Below are 15,456 nucleotides of genomic sequence, written 5' to 3' on the forward strand. Positions count from 1 at the left end.
GGTTCAATTCCCGACTCAGGCGACTGACTGTGTGGAGTTTGCACGTTCTCCCCGTGTCTGCGTGGGTTTCCTCTGGGTGCTCCGGTTTCCTCCCACAGTCCAAAGATGTGCGGGTCAGGTGAATTGGCCATGCTAAATTGTCCGTAGTGTTAGGTAAGGAGTAAATGTAGGGGTATGGGTGGGTTGCGCTTCGGCGGGTCGGTGTGGACTTGTTGGGCCGAAGGGCCTGTTTCCACACTGTAAGTAATCTAATCTAATCTCTTCAATCACTTAGAATGGGTATGCAGGTTTTGATTAATTAAATACAGGGCTGGGGTGGGTCTGGGTGGGATGCTCTTCAAAGGGTCAGTGTGGTCTTGATGGACTGAATGGCTTGCTTCCACGCTGTAGGAATTGTATGACTCAAGGCAGAAACCCTCATAACATGTGGGAAAGGCAATGGTAGAAAGGTGGTATGGTTACTGACCGAGGAGGAAGGGGTTCAAATCTCACAGCGACTGGTAGAATATAGATCTCATTGATTGAATAAATCTGGGATTGAAAATTCATCTCAATATGGACAACACTGAGCATTACCATTGATCATTCTTAAAATGAAGTGAAAGGTACGTTACCTAAAACTCAACTGGACTTTCCACATCAACATTGTGGCTGCTCCCAGAGCCTGTCCACCATCTACAAGGCACAAGTCAGGAGGGTGATGGATTACTCCCCCCTTGCCTGGATAGGGGCAGCCCCAACAACACTCAAGAAGTTTGACACCATCCAGAACAAAGCAGCTCCCACTTGATTGCCACCACATGCATAAGCATCCACTCCCTCCCCCACCGACACTCAGTAGCAGCAGTGTGTACTATCTACAAGAAATTCATCAAAAATCCTCAGACAGCATCTTCCAAACCAACGACCACTTCCATCTGGAAGGACAAGGGGCAGCAGGTACATGGGAACACCACCCCCTGCAAGTTCCCCTCCAAGACACTCACCATCCTGACTTGGAAATATATCGCCATTCCTTCACTGTCACTGGGTCAAAAATCCTGGAACTCCCTCCCTCAGGGCATTGTGGGTCAACCCACAGCAGGTGGACTGCAGCGGTTCAAGAAGGCAGCTCAACCCCACCTTCTCAAGGGGGCAACCAGGGACGGGCAATAAATGCTGGGCTCAGCCAGCGACACCTGTGTTCCACAAGTGAATAAATAAGAATACCAATTAACCTGGTCTGACCGACATGTGAGTCCAGACTCACAGCCATGTGGTCAACTCTTAACTGTCTTCTGTCTTACCTACGTAGTGACCTCTTCAGAACAGGAGTAACGTTTTGAGTCCGGTGTAACTCCTTTTCAGATGTGAAGGGGTGCCATACCAGACTTGAATGTTAACTGTTTTTCTCTCTCCTGCTTGCCGCCAGACCTGCTGAGTTTCTCTAGGATTTGTTTGAGGAGGCATGGTTGAGAGAAGAGGGAAACGAGATGGGCAAGGGATGTGGTGGGTGCGTGTGACTTAGGGCTGGGTCAACGCAGCGATTAAAATCCGACACGATCGGCTCACCTCCTCTGATTTTTAATCGATGTCGAGTAGTATCAATGCCGTTGAGGTAAAGTTTGAATATTTGATATATAATCAGAATAACTTGCACGTTAACTAATACCTCAAAGCGTTTGAGGAGCTGAGTTGTAAACACTATTTTGTCCCATCTCTCGCAGGGGCTCCAACCATTGTAATTGTGATTTGGATTATTGTGAAGCTGAATGTGGATAACAGAGTGTAAGTTAAAATCACACCAGGGCCTGACTTTAACTCTGCATGCACAGGGTGTGAGTAGAAACACAGAAATTAGGAACTGGTGGAGGCCACTCAGCCCACTCCCGCAATGTGCTCATGGCTGATCACCCCACTCAGTGCCCTGTTCCTAATTTCTGCCCCATAAGGCGTCACTTATTTCACTCCCTCCCTGAGGAATTCGTCCATCCTCATAGTCCCACCAAACCCCTGGAGCTGCTGTCTCATGAGGGAGAAACAGCAGGTGATGGGTTTAACCTGAGGGTCACCGCATCCTTCAGGTGAGGGGAGAGGTCGAGAAGGTGGGATCGCCATGGTAACCTCAGCTGGTGTCAGAGCTGAACCCACTCTGTCACTGTCATTCTGCTGGAAACCAGCCGTCCAATCAACTGAGCTAACCAACCCTCAACAGCAATCCTGCCATCACACCAACCCGTATTTTTAACCAACCTACCTAGACACATTTTTACACAGATCTGGGGTGTGTGGGGACTGAAGCCAGATCTCTCTGGCTCAGAGGCGGATGCACTCCCATACAGTCAGACCCTTCGTCCATTTTCCCAAGCTAAATATGTTCCATTTGCCAATGTTTGGCCCATACCCCTCTGAACCTTTCATATCCACATACCTGTCTGAATACCTTTTAAATGTTGTAATTGTACCAGCCTCCACCACTTCCTCTGGCAGCTCATTCCACACACGTACCACTCTCTGTGTGAAAAAGTTGCCCTTCAGGTCCCTTTGACATCTTTCCCCTTTCACCTTAAACCTCTGCCCTCCACTCTCAGATTCCCCTCCCCTCGGGAAAAGACCTTGTCTATTTACCCTATCCATGCCCCTCATGATTTTATAAGCCTCTATAAGGTCACCCCTCAGTCTCTGAGGCTCCTGGGAAAACAGCTCCAGCCTCCCTTTACAACTCAAACCCTGCACCATTCCATTCAAGACAATATACAGGCGAAAATTGAACTCATGAGGTCATTAAATATAGGAGTAGAATTAGGCCATTCGGCCCATTGAGTCTGCTCCACCATTCAATAATGGCTGATATGCTCCTCACCCCCATTCTCCCTGTATCGCTTCAACCCATTACCAATTAACAATCTGTCTAACTCCTCCTTAAATTTACTCACTGTCCCAGCATCCACCACACTCTGGGGTAGCGAATTCCACAGATTCACAACCCTTTGGGAGAAGTAGTTCCTCCATAACTCTGTATTAAATCTGCTACCCCTTACCCTACGACTATGGCTTCTTGTCCCAGAATGCCCCACAAGAGGAAGCATCCACTCCATGTCTATTTTATCCTCACCTTTTATCACCTTGAATACCTCAATTTGATCTCCCCTCATTCCAGAGAGTATCGGCCTAAACTGTTCAATCTCTCTTCATACGACAATCCCCTCATCTCTGGGAGCAATCTAGTGAACTCCCCCTGAATTGTCTCCAACCCTCTTACATCTTTCCTCAAATAAGGGGACCAACACTCCAGGTGCGGTCTCAACATTGCCTTGAATAGTTGCAGCAATACATCCTTACCTCGATACTCTATTCCTTTAGCGATAAAACCCAACATTCCATTCGCTGTCTTTATTATCTGCTGTACCTACATTGCTAGATTTCTGTGACTCATGGTGAAGGACACCCAGATCCCTCTGCACCGGAGCACCCCAAAGTCTCTCCCTATTTAGATAATAGGTCACCTTCCCACTTTTCTGACCAAAATAGAACCTAGTTTAAAGGCAAATTCCCGAAATGGGGTGCATGATAGAAGGTGACTGGGCGAAGCTGAGGACTGCAGTCAAAGAGGGTGGTGCTGGAAAAGCACAACAGGCCAGGCAGCATCTGAGGCATAGTAGAGACGATGTTTCAGGCATAAGCCCTTCATCAGGAATGAAGGGCTAATGCCCGAAATATTGATTTTCCTGCTGCTCGGATGCTGCCTGACCTGCTGAGCTTTCCCAGCACCACATTCCCGACTCTGATCTCCAGCATCTGCAGCCCTCACTCTCTCCTCATGGTAGAAAGCAGCGTTGTACAGTGACAGTAATTCATTGTGGAAGATTATCGAATATTAACGGATTGATTCTCTGCTAGATGTTGGGATGACAATGCGAATGAATACATCTGGTGGATATTAAGAGGCGCCATCCTCCTCACGGTTCTGGTACGTAACAGCCATTGGGTGGAATGCACGAAAGGCCTGATCAAACTAGCGTATTAATGGGGTGTAGTCTGACACCACAATGCAGCACAAAGGAAGCCTTGCTTACCTTCCTGATAAACCACCCTGAGCCACAAAGCCCGTTATCAAATCGTGTCAGTGTTGTAATGTAGGAAACACCAGCCCCCTTCTTGTCCAGAAAGATCCCACAAATAGTTGCAGGCCTTTTGGCGAGGAGAGGGATCTCAAAGAGCTTTTGATAAACCTGCACTTTTGATAAAACAGTGGTTGATGTTATGCCTCCTTCAGGACAATCCGTTCTAGTTGGTGGGTCAGTTGAAGGACAACTACTGCTCAGAGTTCCAGGGACAACATACCAGGACTTGAACTAACATCAGGCCAATGGGGTTACCCCCATTTGAGACAGCAGGTCAGGCCTTGGTTGAAGATCTCATCTCCAACCGTGCAGCCCTCCCTCAACACTGCGTATACTCAGCATTTTGCTCATGTACTCAATGTTTTTCAATGGAATGTTTTGACTAGATTAGATTAGATTACTAGATTAGATTAGATTACTTACAGTGTGGAAACAGGCCCTTTGGCCCAACAAGTCCACCGACCCGCCGAAGCGCAACCCACCCATACCCCTTACCTAACACTACAGGCAATTTAGCATGGCCAATTCACCTGACCCGCACATCTTTGGACTGTGGGAGGAAACCGGAGCACCCGGAGGAAACCCACGCAGACACGGGGAGAACGTGCAAACTCCACACAGTCAGTCACCTGAGGCGGGAATTGAACCCAGGTCCCTGGCGCTGTGAGGCAGCAGTGCTAACCACTGTGCCACCGTGCCACCCACGGTGAGGAGCGTTCCAAATATTGTGGGTGAACAGAGCAGAACTGAATAGAACGGAAGATCCTTTATTGTCACCTGTCACCTGCCTGACCTGCTGCGCCTTAACCAGCAACACATTTTCAGCTCAGATCTCCAGCATCTGCAGACCTCACTTTTTACCTGTACTCAAGTACAGGAGTACAGTGAGAAGGCTACAATACCATCACACATGGTACCATCCTGAGTACAACCAAAGTACAGATCGCAGACACATGACAGAGAAATAAAGGGAAGGGAAGGGAAAGAAGTTACATTACTCATGGTAACTCAGAGAATAACTGACAAACACGTAAACTAAACTTAAAAAGACAAGCATCCCAGCATTCCCAGAGATATCCTGCATTAGATCAGTGCAGGGCGGGGCTCAACATGTGGTCAGACCAGCCGCACAGGCTGCTGACCGCTGGCACAGGTACCCAGTCCAACACCCATCCCCGGTCCAGCCTCCTACCACTGACCGTCCCTGCTCCATGTCAGTCTCCAGCCACTGACCGTTCCCGCTCCGGGTCAGTCTCCAGCCACTGACCATCCCTGCTCAGTGTCAGTCTCCAGCCAATGACCGTCCCCACTCTGTGTCAGTCTCCAGCCACTGACCGACCCCGCTCTGTGTGACCCTCCAGCCACTGACCATCCCCACTCCGTGTCAGTGTCCAGCTGCTGATTGTCCCTGCTCGGGTCAGTCTCCAGCCACTGACCGTCCCCCCTCCATGTGACCCTCCAGCCACTGACCATCCCCACTCTGTGTCAGTCTCCAGCCAATGACCGTCACCGCTCTGTGTGACCCTCCAGCCACTGACCAACCCCACTCCGTGTGACCCTCCAGCCACTGACCATCCCCAATCTGTGTCAGTCTCCAGCCACTGACCATCCCCACTCCGTGTCAGTCTCCAGCCACTGACCGACCCCACTCTGGGTCAGTCTCCAGGCACTGACTGATCCCTCTCTGCGTGACGCTCCAGCCACTGACTGACCCCGCTCTGAGTCAGTCTCCAGCCACTGACCATCCCCGCTCCATGTCAGTCTCCAGCCACTGACCGTCCCCGTTCCGTCTCAGTCTCCAGCCACTGACCATCCCCGCCCCGTGTCAGTGTCCAGCCGCTGATCGTCCCTGCTCAGGTCAGTCTCCAGCCACTGACCGTCCCCCCTCCATGTGACCCTCCAGCCACTGTCCATCCCCGCTCCATGTCAGTCTCCAGCCACTGACCATCCCCGCTCCGTGTCAATCTCCAGCCACTGGCCGTCCCCGCTCCTGGTCAGTCTCCAGCCACTGACCGATCCCTCTCTGCGTGACCCTCCAGCCACTGACCGTCCCTGCTCTGGGTCAGTCTCCAGCCACTGACCGATCCCTCTCTGCATGACCCTCCAGCCACTGACTGTCCCCGCTCCGTCTCAGTCTCCAGCCACTGACCGACCCCGCTCTGCGTGACCCTCCAGCCACTGTCCATCCCACTCCGTGTCAGTCTCCAGCTACTGACCGACCCCGCTCTGCGTGACCCTCCAGCCACTGTCCATCCCCTCTCCATGTCAGTCTCCAGCCACTGACCGTACCCGCTCCATGTGACCCTCCAGCCACTGACCATCCCCGCTCCTTGTCAGTCTCCAGCCACTGTCCGACACCGCGCTGCGTGACCCTCCAGCCACTGACCGTCCCCGCTCCCTGGCAGTCTCCAGCCACTGACCGACACTGCGCTGCGTGACCCTCCAGCCACTGACTGTCCTCACTCCGTGTCAGTCTCCAGCCACTGACCATCCCCACTGGGGTCAGTCTCCAGCCATTGGCTGTATAAAACAAATTGTAATTACTACATTTGCCACTGATGTGGATCTAAAATAATATCTTATAAACAAATGCAGAAGTGGCTTGAAATGCTCAGCAGGTGGAGAGTGATCAGAGTTCACGTTTCGGGTGTGGTGTCCCATCCTCAGCACAGTGTCATATTTCACATATTGCTTTTCACTGTGTGACTGTGGTCTGCCTGACAACAATGTTGCACAAAATGTTTGGTCCATCTTCAATCAAACTTTGTACGAAGATAGTGTACAGCTCAAGGAAGGGTGGGTCAGCGGTTTTTGGGTGAAGTCCAGATCTAGCCATGTGTGCTGAGAGGGGGGTGGTCAGAGAGCTGCAGGGTGACCTGGACAGACCGGCTCCATATAGGCAGCGAGGAACGCTAATGGCATGCTGTCCTTCATAGAGAGCGGATTCAGGTATTGGAGTAGGGTTTTCTTGCTGCAGTTATACAGGGCCTTAGTGAGGCCACACCTTGAGTATTGTCTGCAGTTTTGGTCTCCTCATCTGAGGAAGGACATTGAGGGAGCCCAGCGAAGGTTCAGCAGACTGATTCCCGGGATGGCAGGACTGACATATGAGGAAAAACCCGATCATCTGGGCTTGGACCTGTTGGAATTTATAGGAATGTCCGGGTGATCTCATAGAAACATAGAAAACCCTGATGGGACTGAACAGGCTAGATGCGGGAAGAATGTTCCCAATGTTGGGGAAGTGCAGAACTAGGATCACAGTCTAAGAATAAGAGGAGATGCCATTTCAGGACCGGGATGAGGGAGAATTTCTTCACTCCGAGAGTTGTGACCCTGTGGAATTCTCTCCCACAGGAAGCTGTTGGGGCCAGTTCATTCAATATATTCAAGTGGGAGATGGAGTTGGCCGTTCCAGCTAAAGGGAACAACGGGTATGAGGAGAGGGCGGGAATGGGACACTGAGACTACATGGAGAGCGTAAGGACTGTAGGTGTTGGAGATCCGAGGCACGAGAGTCCGATGCTGGAAAAGCGCAGCAGGTCAGGCAGCATCCAAGGAGCAGGAGAAGCGACGTTTTGGGAATAAGCCTTTCATCATGAATCCTGATGAAGGGCTTATGCCCAAAATATCGACTCTCCTGCTCCTTGGGCACTGCCTGACCTGCTGTGCTTTTCTAGCATCGGACTCTCAACTACAGAGGTTGCATGGTCAGCCAGGATCAGATGGAATGGAAATGCAGGCTTGAAGGGCTGAATGGCCTCCTGCAATTTTCTGTGTTTCTACATTTCTTGCTGCTTCAACATTTTTAAGGTGTCTGTTAAGGTGATGGGCTGCTATGTTCAGAATTGTATTAGAATGTTGTGGATTGCCTCAGCAAAAATTTGCCCCAGCCGTCAAAATAAGGGCAGGGTTTTCAGAGCAGTTTGCTGGCCATGCTGGATTGTTGACTTCAGTGAGAGAGAAGGTCGTCCTAAAAAAGATTGCATCCTGCAATGTTTCCTGATGATTCCTGATGAAGGGCTTATGCACGAAACCTCGAATTTCCTGTTCCTCGGATGCTGCCTGACCTGCTGCGCTTTTCCAGCAACACATTTTCAGCTCTGATCTCCAGCATCTGCAGACCTCACTTTCCACTCCTTCAATGTTTGTCAATACCATGACAACCAAACAGGGGACAGCCTGAAGGACAGCATACATCACTCGGTTAACACATTCGGGCAGAGCTATGTGTTCTGCTGAATGGCTTTGACATATCGAGTCGTAGAGTCATAGAGATGTACAGCACGGAAACAGACCCTTCGGTCCAACATGTCCATGCCGACCAGATATCCCAATCCAATCTAGTCCCACCTGCCAGCACCTGGCCCATATCCCTCCAAACTCTTCCTATTCATATACCCATCCAGATGCCTTTTAAGTGTTGCAATTGTACCAGCCTCCACCACTTCCTCTGGAAGCTCATTCCATACAAGTACCACTCTCTGTATGAAAAAGTTGCCCCTTAGGTTTTTTTCCCCTCCCACTCTAAACCTATGCCGTCAAGTTCTGGACTCCCTCACCCAGGGAAGAGACTTTGTCTATTTATCCTATCCATGCCCCTCATGATTTTATAAACCTCTATAAGGTCACCCCTCAACCTGTCAACTCCTGTACTCAATACTCTGACCAATAAAGGAAAGCATACCAAATGCTTTCTTCACTATCCTATCTACCTGCGACTCCACTTTCAAGGAGCTATGAACCTGCACTCCAAGGTCTCTTTGTTCAGCAACACTCCCTAGGACCTTTCCATGAAGTGTATAAGTCCTGCTAAGATTTACTTTCCCAAAATGCAGCACCTCGCATTTATCTGAATTAAACTCCATCTGCCACTTCTCAGCCCATTAGCCCATCTGGTCCAGATCCTGTTGTAATCTGAGGTAACCCTCTTTGCTGTCCACTACACCTCCAATTTTGGTGCCATCTGCAAACTTACTAACTGTACCTCTTATGCTCACATCCAAATCATTTATGTAAATGACAAAAACTAGAGGGCCCAGCACCGATCCTTGTGGCACTCAACTGGTCACAGGCCTCCAGTCTGAAAAACAACCTTCCACCACCACCCTCTGTCTTCTACCTTTGAGCCAGTTCTGTATCCAAATGGCTAGTTCTCCCTATATATTCCATGAGATCTAACCTTGCTAATCAGTCTCCCGTGAGGAACCTTGTCGAACACCTTACTGAAGTCCGTATAAATCACAGCTACCGCTCTGCCTTCATCAATCCTCTTTGTTACTTCTTCAAAAAAACTCGATCAACTTTGTGAGACATGATTTCCCATGCACAAAGCCATGTTGACTATCCCTAATAAGTCCTTGCCTTTCCAAATACATGTACATCCTGTCCCTCAGGATTCCCTCCAACAACTTGCCCACCATTGTGGTCAGGCTCACCGGTCTATAGTTCCCTGGCTTGTCTTTACCACCCTTCTTAAACAGTGGCACCACGTTAGCCAACTCCCAGTCTTCCGCCACCTCACCTGTGACTATCGATGATACAAATATCTCAGCAAGAAGCCCAGCAATCACTTCTCTAGCTTCCCACAGAGTTCTAGGGTACACTTGATCAGGTCCTGGGGATTTATCTACTTTTATACATTTCAAGACATCCAGCACTTCCTCCTCTGTAATCTGGACATTTTGCAAGATGTCACCATCTATTTCCCTACAGTTTATATCTTCCATGTCCTTTTCTACAGTAAACACTGATGCAAAATACTTGTTTAGTGTCTTCCCCATCTCCTACAGCTCCACCCAAAGGTTGCTTTGGTGATCTTTGAGAGGCCCCATTCTCTCCCTAGTTACCCTTTTGTCCTTAAGGTATTTATAAAATCACTTTGGATTCTCCTTAACCCTATTTGCCAAAGCTATTTTGTGTCCCATTTTTGCCCTCCTGATCATTTGAGTTGCAACTGTGTCTCCTAATTCACGATTCTCCCAGGCAAGAAGATGAAATGGAGAATGTCATCTGATGAAGGAGCAGTGCTCCAAGCGATTGTATGACTTCAAATCCACCCCAGTCCAACACCGGCGCCTCCACATCTAAATGTTCTGTTGGTTGTTATTTCAGATTAACTTCCTAATATTCCTGAACATCATTCGTGTTCTCATGCAGAAACTGAGATCACCAGATGTTGGAGGGAACTCCCCCTCCCATTTCATGTAAGTACCACATAGAACACGATTAGAGATTCCCCTTTGGGAAGAAGCTATTAATTGGGGCTAATACCATTGTGAGAATGATGTATGTAGATTCACCTTCATAATGTGTTCTTTAAGTAAAGACAGAATTCACCAGTTAATGACGACTGGCAGTTAACTGCTTTGTTTCAATCAGATATGTTGACTCAGATTAGCCAGGGCGTCGTCATGGTCACAGAACCAAACAATAACTCTTATGTATTTTGCTGTGTGAGAAAGACTCAGTGTTTTAAAATGTATTTTCTTTTGTAAAGAATGATACCCTGTGCATCAGTACATGCAGCTTCTTATATACAGTCCACAGTCTCCTCTCGTACAAAATTAAGGTTGTTTCCCCTGTGTGTTGATATTCTTGTAAACTGTCCTGATCAGTGCAAGTTGAATAAGCGTCAATATGGATGTCTTTTTTTTCAGCAACACCTCAGTTGTGTGCTACCAAATAAGTAAAGACAAATTGATATCTTTCGTCCAGGGAGGTGTTTTGAAAAAAAATAAACTTCCAATTTCTTTTCCAGGAGACTAACAAAATCGACGCTGCTGCTGATCCCGCTGTTCGGGGTCCATTATATAGTGTGTGCATGTTTTCCCGATAACGTTGCAGAAGATCTGAAGATCTTCATCGAACTCGGCATCGGATCATTTCAGGTACCAACCCCACCACCGCACCACCTACACTCAGCACACACTGCCGTCTATGTCACGCGAAAGCTGACTGCTCATCGGTGCCATTTACAAAGGCAAGGCTTATGATGGGTGAAGATCAGGAGCTCACAACTCAAGAAACCCTTACTCTTCACTGACCCTTTGGAATGCTGAGTCAACATCAGGCAAGCAATTCACCCCTTGCTAATTATAGCTCCCAGAGTGATGATTTTCTCTGTTCATTCATAGAAAGAGGGCATCGCTGACCAGGCCAGCATTTATTGCCCACCCCTAATTGCCCAGAGGGCAGTTAAGAGTCACCCACGTTGCTGTGCGTCTGGAGTGACATGTAGTCCAGGCTGAATAAGGATGGTAGCTTCCTTCCCTAAAGGGCATTAGTGAATCAGATGGGGTTTGTTTTTACAGACAATTGAGGATGGATTTATGGGCATCATTAGACTCTTAATTCCATTTTTTTTATTGAATTCAATTGCTGTGATGGGATTTAAACCCAGTTACCCTGAACATTATCAGGGCTCTGGATTAACAGTTCAGTGATAATACCACTCGGACACCACCTTGCCGTAATGTATTTGTTAGTGAGCAGGAAAGGCCTCCAAATAGGAGTCAGGAGCTGGGGCGCAAGATACACCGGGAGATCGAAAAGATGTGCAGGAAAGGCAAAGTTACAATGATCATGGGGACCTTTAATATGTAAGTGGACTGCAAGCAAAGTATCTTTTGGCATGTTTACAAGATGGCATTTTGGAGCAGCTTGTGGTGGATCCCTCCAGGGAACAGGCAAAACTGGATTTAGTGTTGTGCAATGAGACTGATTGATTGAATTTACTCTGCAATTTGAGAGGGAGAAGATAGAATCAGAGGTAATGATATTACAGCTGAATAAAGGCAACTATTGAGACACGAGGGAGGAGCTGGGTAGAACTGGCTGTGGGAGGAGCAGGAAAGTCAGTGGAATGGCAAAGGCAGGAGTTTCTGGGAGTAATTCAGGAGACACAGCAGGGATTCATCCCGAGGAAAACAAAGCATGATACTGGGAGGATGAGACAATCACTGCTCACTAGGGAAGTTAGGGATAAAATAAAAGCAAATGAGAGAGTGGCAAAGGGCAGTGGGAAACCAGAGGATTGGGAAGCTTACAAAGACCAAAAGAGGGCAAAAAAAAATAAGGAAGGAGAAGATGAAACAGGAGGGTAAGCTAGCCAGTAATATAAAGGAAGACTGTAAGAGTATCTTTAGATATATAAAGAGCAAAACAGAGGCAAAAGCGGACATTGGGATGCTGGAAATTGGCACTGCAAAGATAGTAGTGGGGAACGAGGAAATGGCTGAGGAATTGACTAATTACTTCGCATCAGTCTTCACAGTGGAAGACATGAGTAATATCCCACAAATTCAAGACAGTGAGGGACAAAGCTGAGTGTGGTGGTCACCAAGGAGAAGGTGCTGGAAAAACTGAATGGTCTGAAGGTGGATAATCATCTGGACTACGCCCCAGAGTTCTAAGGGAGATAGCTGAAAAGATAGTGGAGGTGTTAGTGGTGATCTTTCAGAAATTGCTAGTATTGGGGAGGGTCCCAGAAGACAGGAAAATCGCTAACTGCTTAAAAAGGGAGTAAGGCAAAAGACGGAAAATTCCAGACCGATTAGCCTACTGCCAGTCATGGGTAAGATCCTGGAATCGATTGTGAATGATGAGATTTCTGAATATTTGGAGGTGAATGGTAAATAGGGTGAAGCCAGCATGGTTTCATCAAGGGCAGGTCATGCCTGACAAATCTGCTCAAACTCTTTGAGGAAGTAACAAGCAGATTAGACCAAGGAGAGCCCATGGATGTTATCTTGGCAAATGTGAGGACTGCAGATGCTGGAAATCAGATTCTAGATTAGAGTGGTGCTGGAAAAGCACAGCAGGTCAGGCAGCATCCGAGGAGCAGGAGAATCAACATATCGGGCAAAAGCCCTTCATCAGGACAATGGATGTTATCTACCTAGAGTCCAGATGGTCTTTGACAAGGTGCTGCACAGGAGACTACTGAGTAAGGTAAAGGCCCACGGTGTTAGAGGCAAGGTGCTAGCATGGATAGAAACTAGACTGTCTGGCAGAAAGCAGAGTGGGGATAAAGGATCTTTCTCAGGATGGCAGCCGGTGACAAGTGGTGTTCCACAAGAGTCAGCGTGTGGCCATAACTTTTCACATTGTACATTAACGATCTAGATGAAGGAACTGAGGGCGTTCTGACAAAGTTTGCAGACCCTACAAAGATAGGTAGAGTGACAGGTAGCATTGAGGAGGTGAGAAGGCTGCAGAAGGATTTGGAGTTTAGGAGAGTTGGCAAAGAAGTGGCAGATGGAGTACAATGTGGGAAAGTGTGAGGTCACGCACTGTGGTAGGAAGAATAGAGGCATGGACTATTTTCTAAATGGGGAGAAAATTCAGGAGTCTGAAATGCAAAGAGACTTGGGAGTTCTGGTCCAGGTTTCTCTCAAGGTAACCTTGCAGGTTGAGTCAATAGTTCAGAAGGTAAATGCAATGATGGCATTTATTTTGAGAGGACTTGAATATAAAAGCAGGGGTGTACTTCTGAGGCACTGGTCAGGCCACATTTGGAGTATTGTGAGCAGTTTTGGGCCCCGTTTCTCTGGAAGGATGTACTCACCCCGGAGCGTGCTCAGAGGAGGTTCATGAGAATGGTCCCAGGAATGAACAGCTTAGCATATGAGGAATTTTTGAGGACTCTGGGTCTATATTCGATGGAGTTTAGAAGGATGGAGGGGGATCTGATTGAAACACCCGGAATTCTGAATGGCCTGCACAGAGTGGATGTTGGGAAGATGTTTCTATTGGTAGGAGAGCCTCAGACCCAAGGGCCCAGCCTTTAGCGTAAAGGGAAGACCCTTTAGAACAGAGATAAGGAGAAGCTTCTTCAGCCAGAGAGTGGGAAATGTATGGAATTCATTGCCACAGAAGGTTGTGGAGGCCAGGTCACTGAGTATATTTAAGACTGAGATGGGTTCTTGAATTAAGTGGATCAAGGATTATGAGGAGAAAGTAGGAGAATGGGATTGAGAAATGTATCGGCCAGGATTGAATGGTGGAGCAGACACAATGGGCTGAATGGCCTAATTTCTACTCCTGTGTCTTCTGGGTTTGTCAATGAGATTTCATTCTTAAAACTATTTCATGGAGAGCAGGTGACAGGGAATGCCGCTGGACTGGTATTCTCGACCCGGACATCGTTTGTTTACAATGTGGAGTGGTGCCAACAGCACTGGCTGAAATCCCACATTGGCTCAGGTCAGCATACAGGTCCCACCTTCTCACTCTCTCCCCTCACCTGAGGCATGGGGACCCTGAGGTTAAATCACCACCTCGGTCTCTCTCTCTCTCTCACACACACTGTCTCTCACTCTCTCTCGCTCTCTCTCTCTCTAATGAGATGGGACGTTAGTAACTTTCCCGTCATTCCAGATGGGATGGGGTTTGGATTTGGGTCCCACAAATGTTGCAACGGAATTTTTTTTTAAGTCTAGAGTTAAAACAAGGCAGTCCCGTGGTGATGATATTACCATTATTGATTGTTGCAAACACTCATTGCAGTTTAAGAGGAGGTGAAATAACTGCTAGATCATTAACCCAGAGAGTCAGGGAATGTTCTAGATTCAAACGCTGCCATAGCAGTTGAATTCAATAAATATCTAGCAGTCTAATGGTGGCTACAAAGCTGATTGTCAAGGAAAATCCCATCAGTGAGCGGCACGGTGGCACAGTGGTTAGCACTGCTGTCTCACAGCGCTAGAGACCCGGGTTCAATTCCCACCTCAGGCGACTGACTGTGTGGAGTTTGCACGTTCTCCCTGTGTCTGCGTGGGTTTCCTCCGGGTGCTCTGGTTTCCTCCCACAGTCACAAAGATGTGCGGGTCAGGTGAATTGGCCATGCTAAATTGCCTGTAGTGTTAGGGTGAAAAATGAGGTCTGGAGATCACAGCTGAAGCTCAATCCCCTCCTGCAGACGGTAACATTGAGGGAAATGGCAGATACTTGCTCACTTTGGGACTCCCAGAGGCCTGAGGATGCGTGGGCCTGTCTGACTGCTCCCTGCCTCGTCACCGCGCCCCCCTCCCTCCCAGCCACACGGGAACTCCACCCATCACCAAAACCAGCCTTCTATATTTACCCTGTCAAGGCCACTCACATCTGACATGTTCCAGTCCAGTTGCTATTCCCTCTTTGAAACTCCAGTGGACACAAATCCAGCCGGTCTAATGTTTCAAATAAGGCAGCCCAGTCTTTCCAGGTATTAGTCTGATAAATCTTCTCTGAACTGTGTACCACCCACTTACATCCTTCCTTTAGGAAGGTGACAAATACAGTGCATAATGTTGCTGATGCGGTCTCACTGAAGCCTTGCATAAGCTAGCCATGATGTGGAGGAGCTGGTGTT

General features: G+C 48.2%; 1 protein-coding gene across 1 annotated transcript in view; it reads left to right on the plus strand.

Moving 5' to 3' along the window:
- LOC132816244 (vasoactive intestinal polypeptide receptor 1-like) overlaps positions 1-15,456 on the plus strand; it is a 61,609-nt gene that overhangs the window by 30,569 nt on the left and 15,584 nt on the right. The window contains exons 7-10 of the mRNA XM_060825740.1: positions 1,707-1,767; positions 3,880-3,949; positions 10,218-10,309; positions 10,864-10,993. Of these exons, the coding sequence (XP_060681723.1) occupies positions 1,707-1,767; positions 3,880-3,949; positions 10,218-10,309; positions 10,864-10,993 (353 nt within the window). The remainder of the gene's footprint in view (positions 1-1,706; positions 1,768-3,879; positions 3,950-10,217; positions 10,310-10,863; positions 10,994-15,456) is intronic.

Source organism: Hemiscyllium ocellatum, chromosome 5 (assembly GCF_020745735.1).
Source record: "Hemiscyllium ocellatum isolate sHemOce1 chromosome 5, sHemOce1.pat.X.cur, whole genome shotgun sequence".
NCBI classification, from domain to species: domain Eukaryota; kingdom Metazoa; phylum Chordata; class Chondrichthyes; order Orectolobiformes; family Hemiscylliidae; genus Hemiscyllium; species Hemiscyllium ocellatum.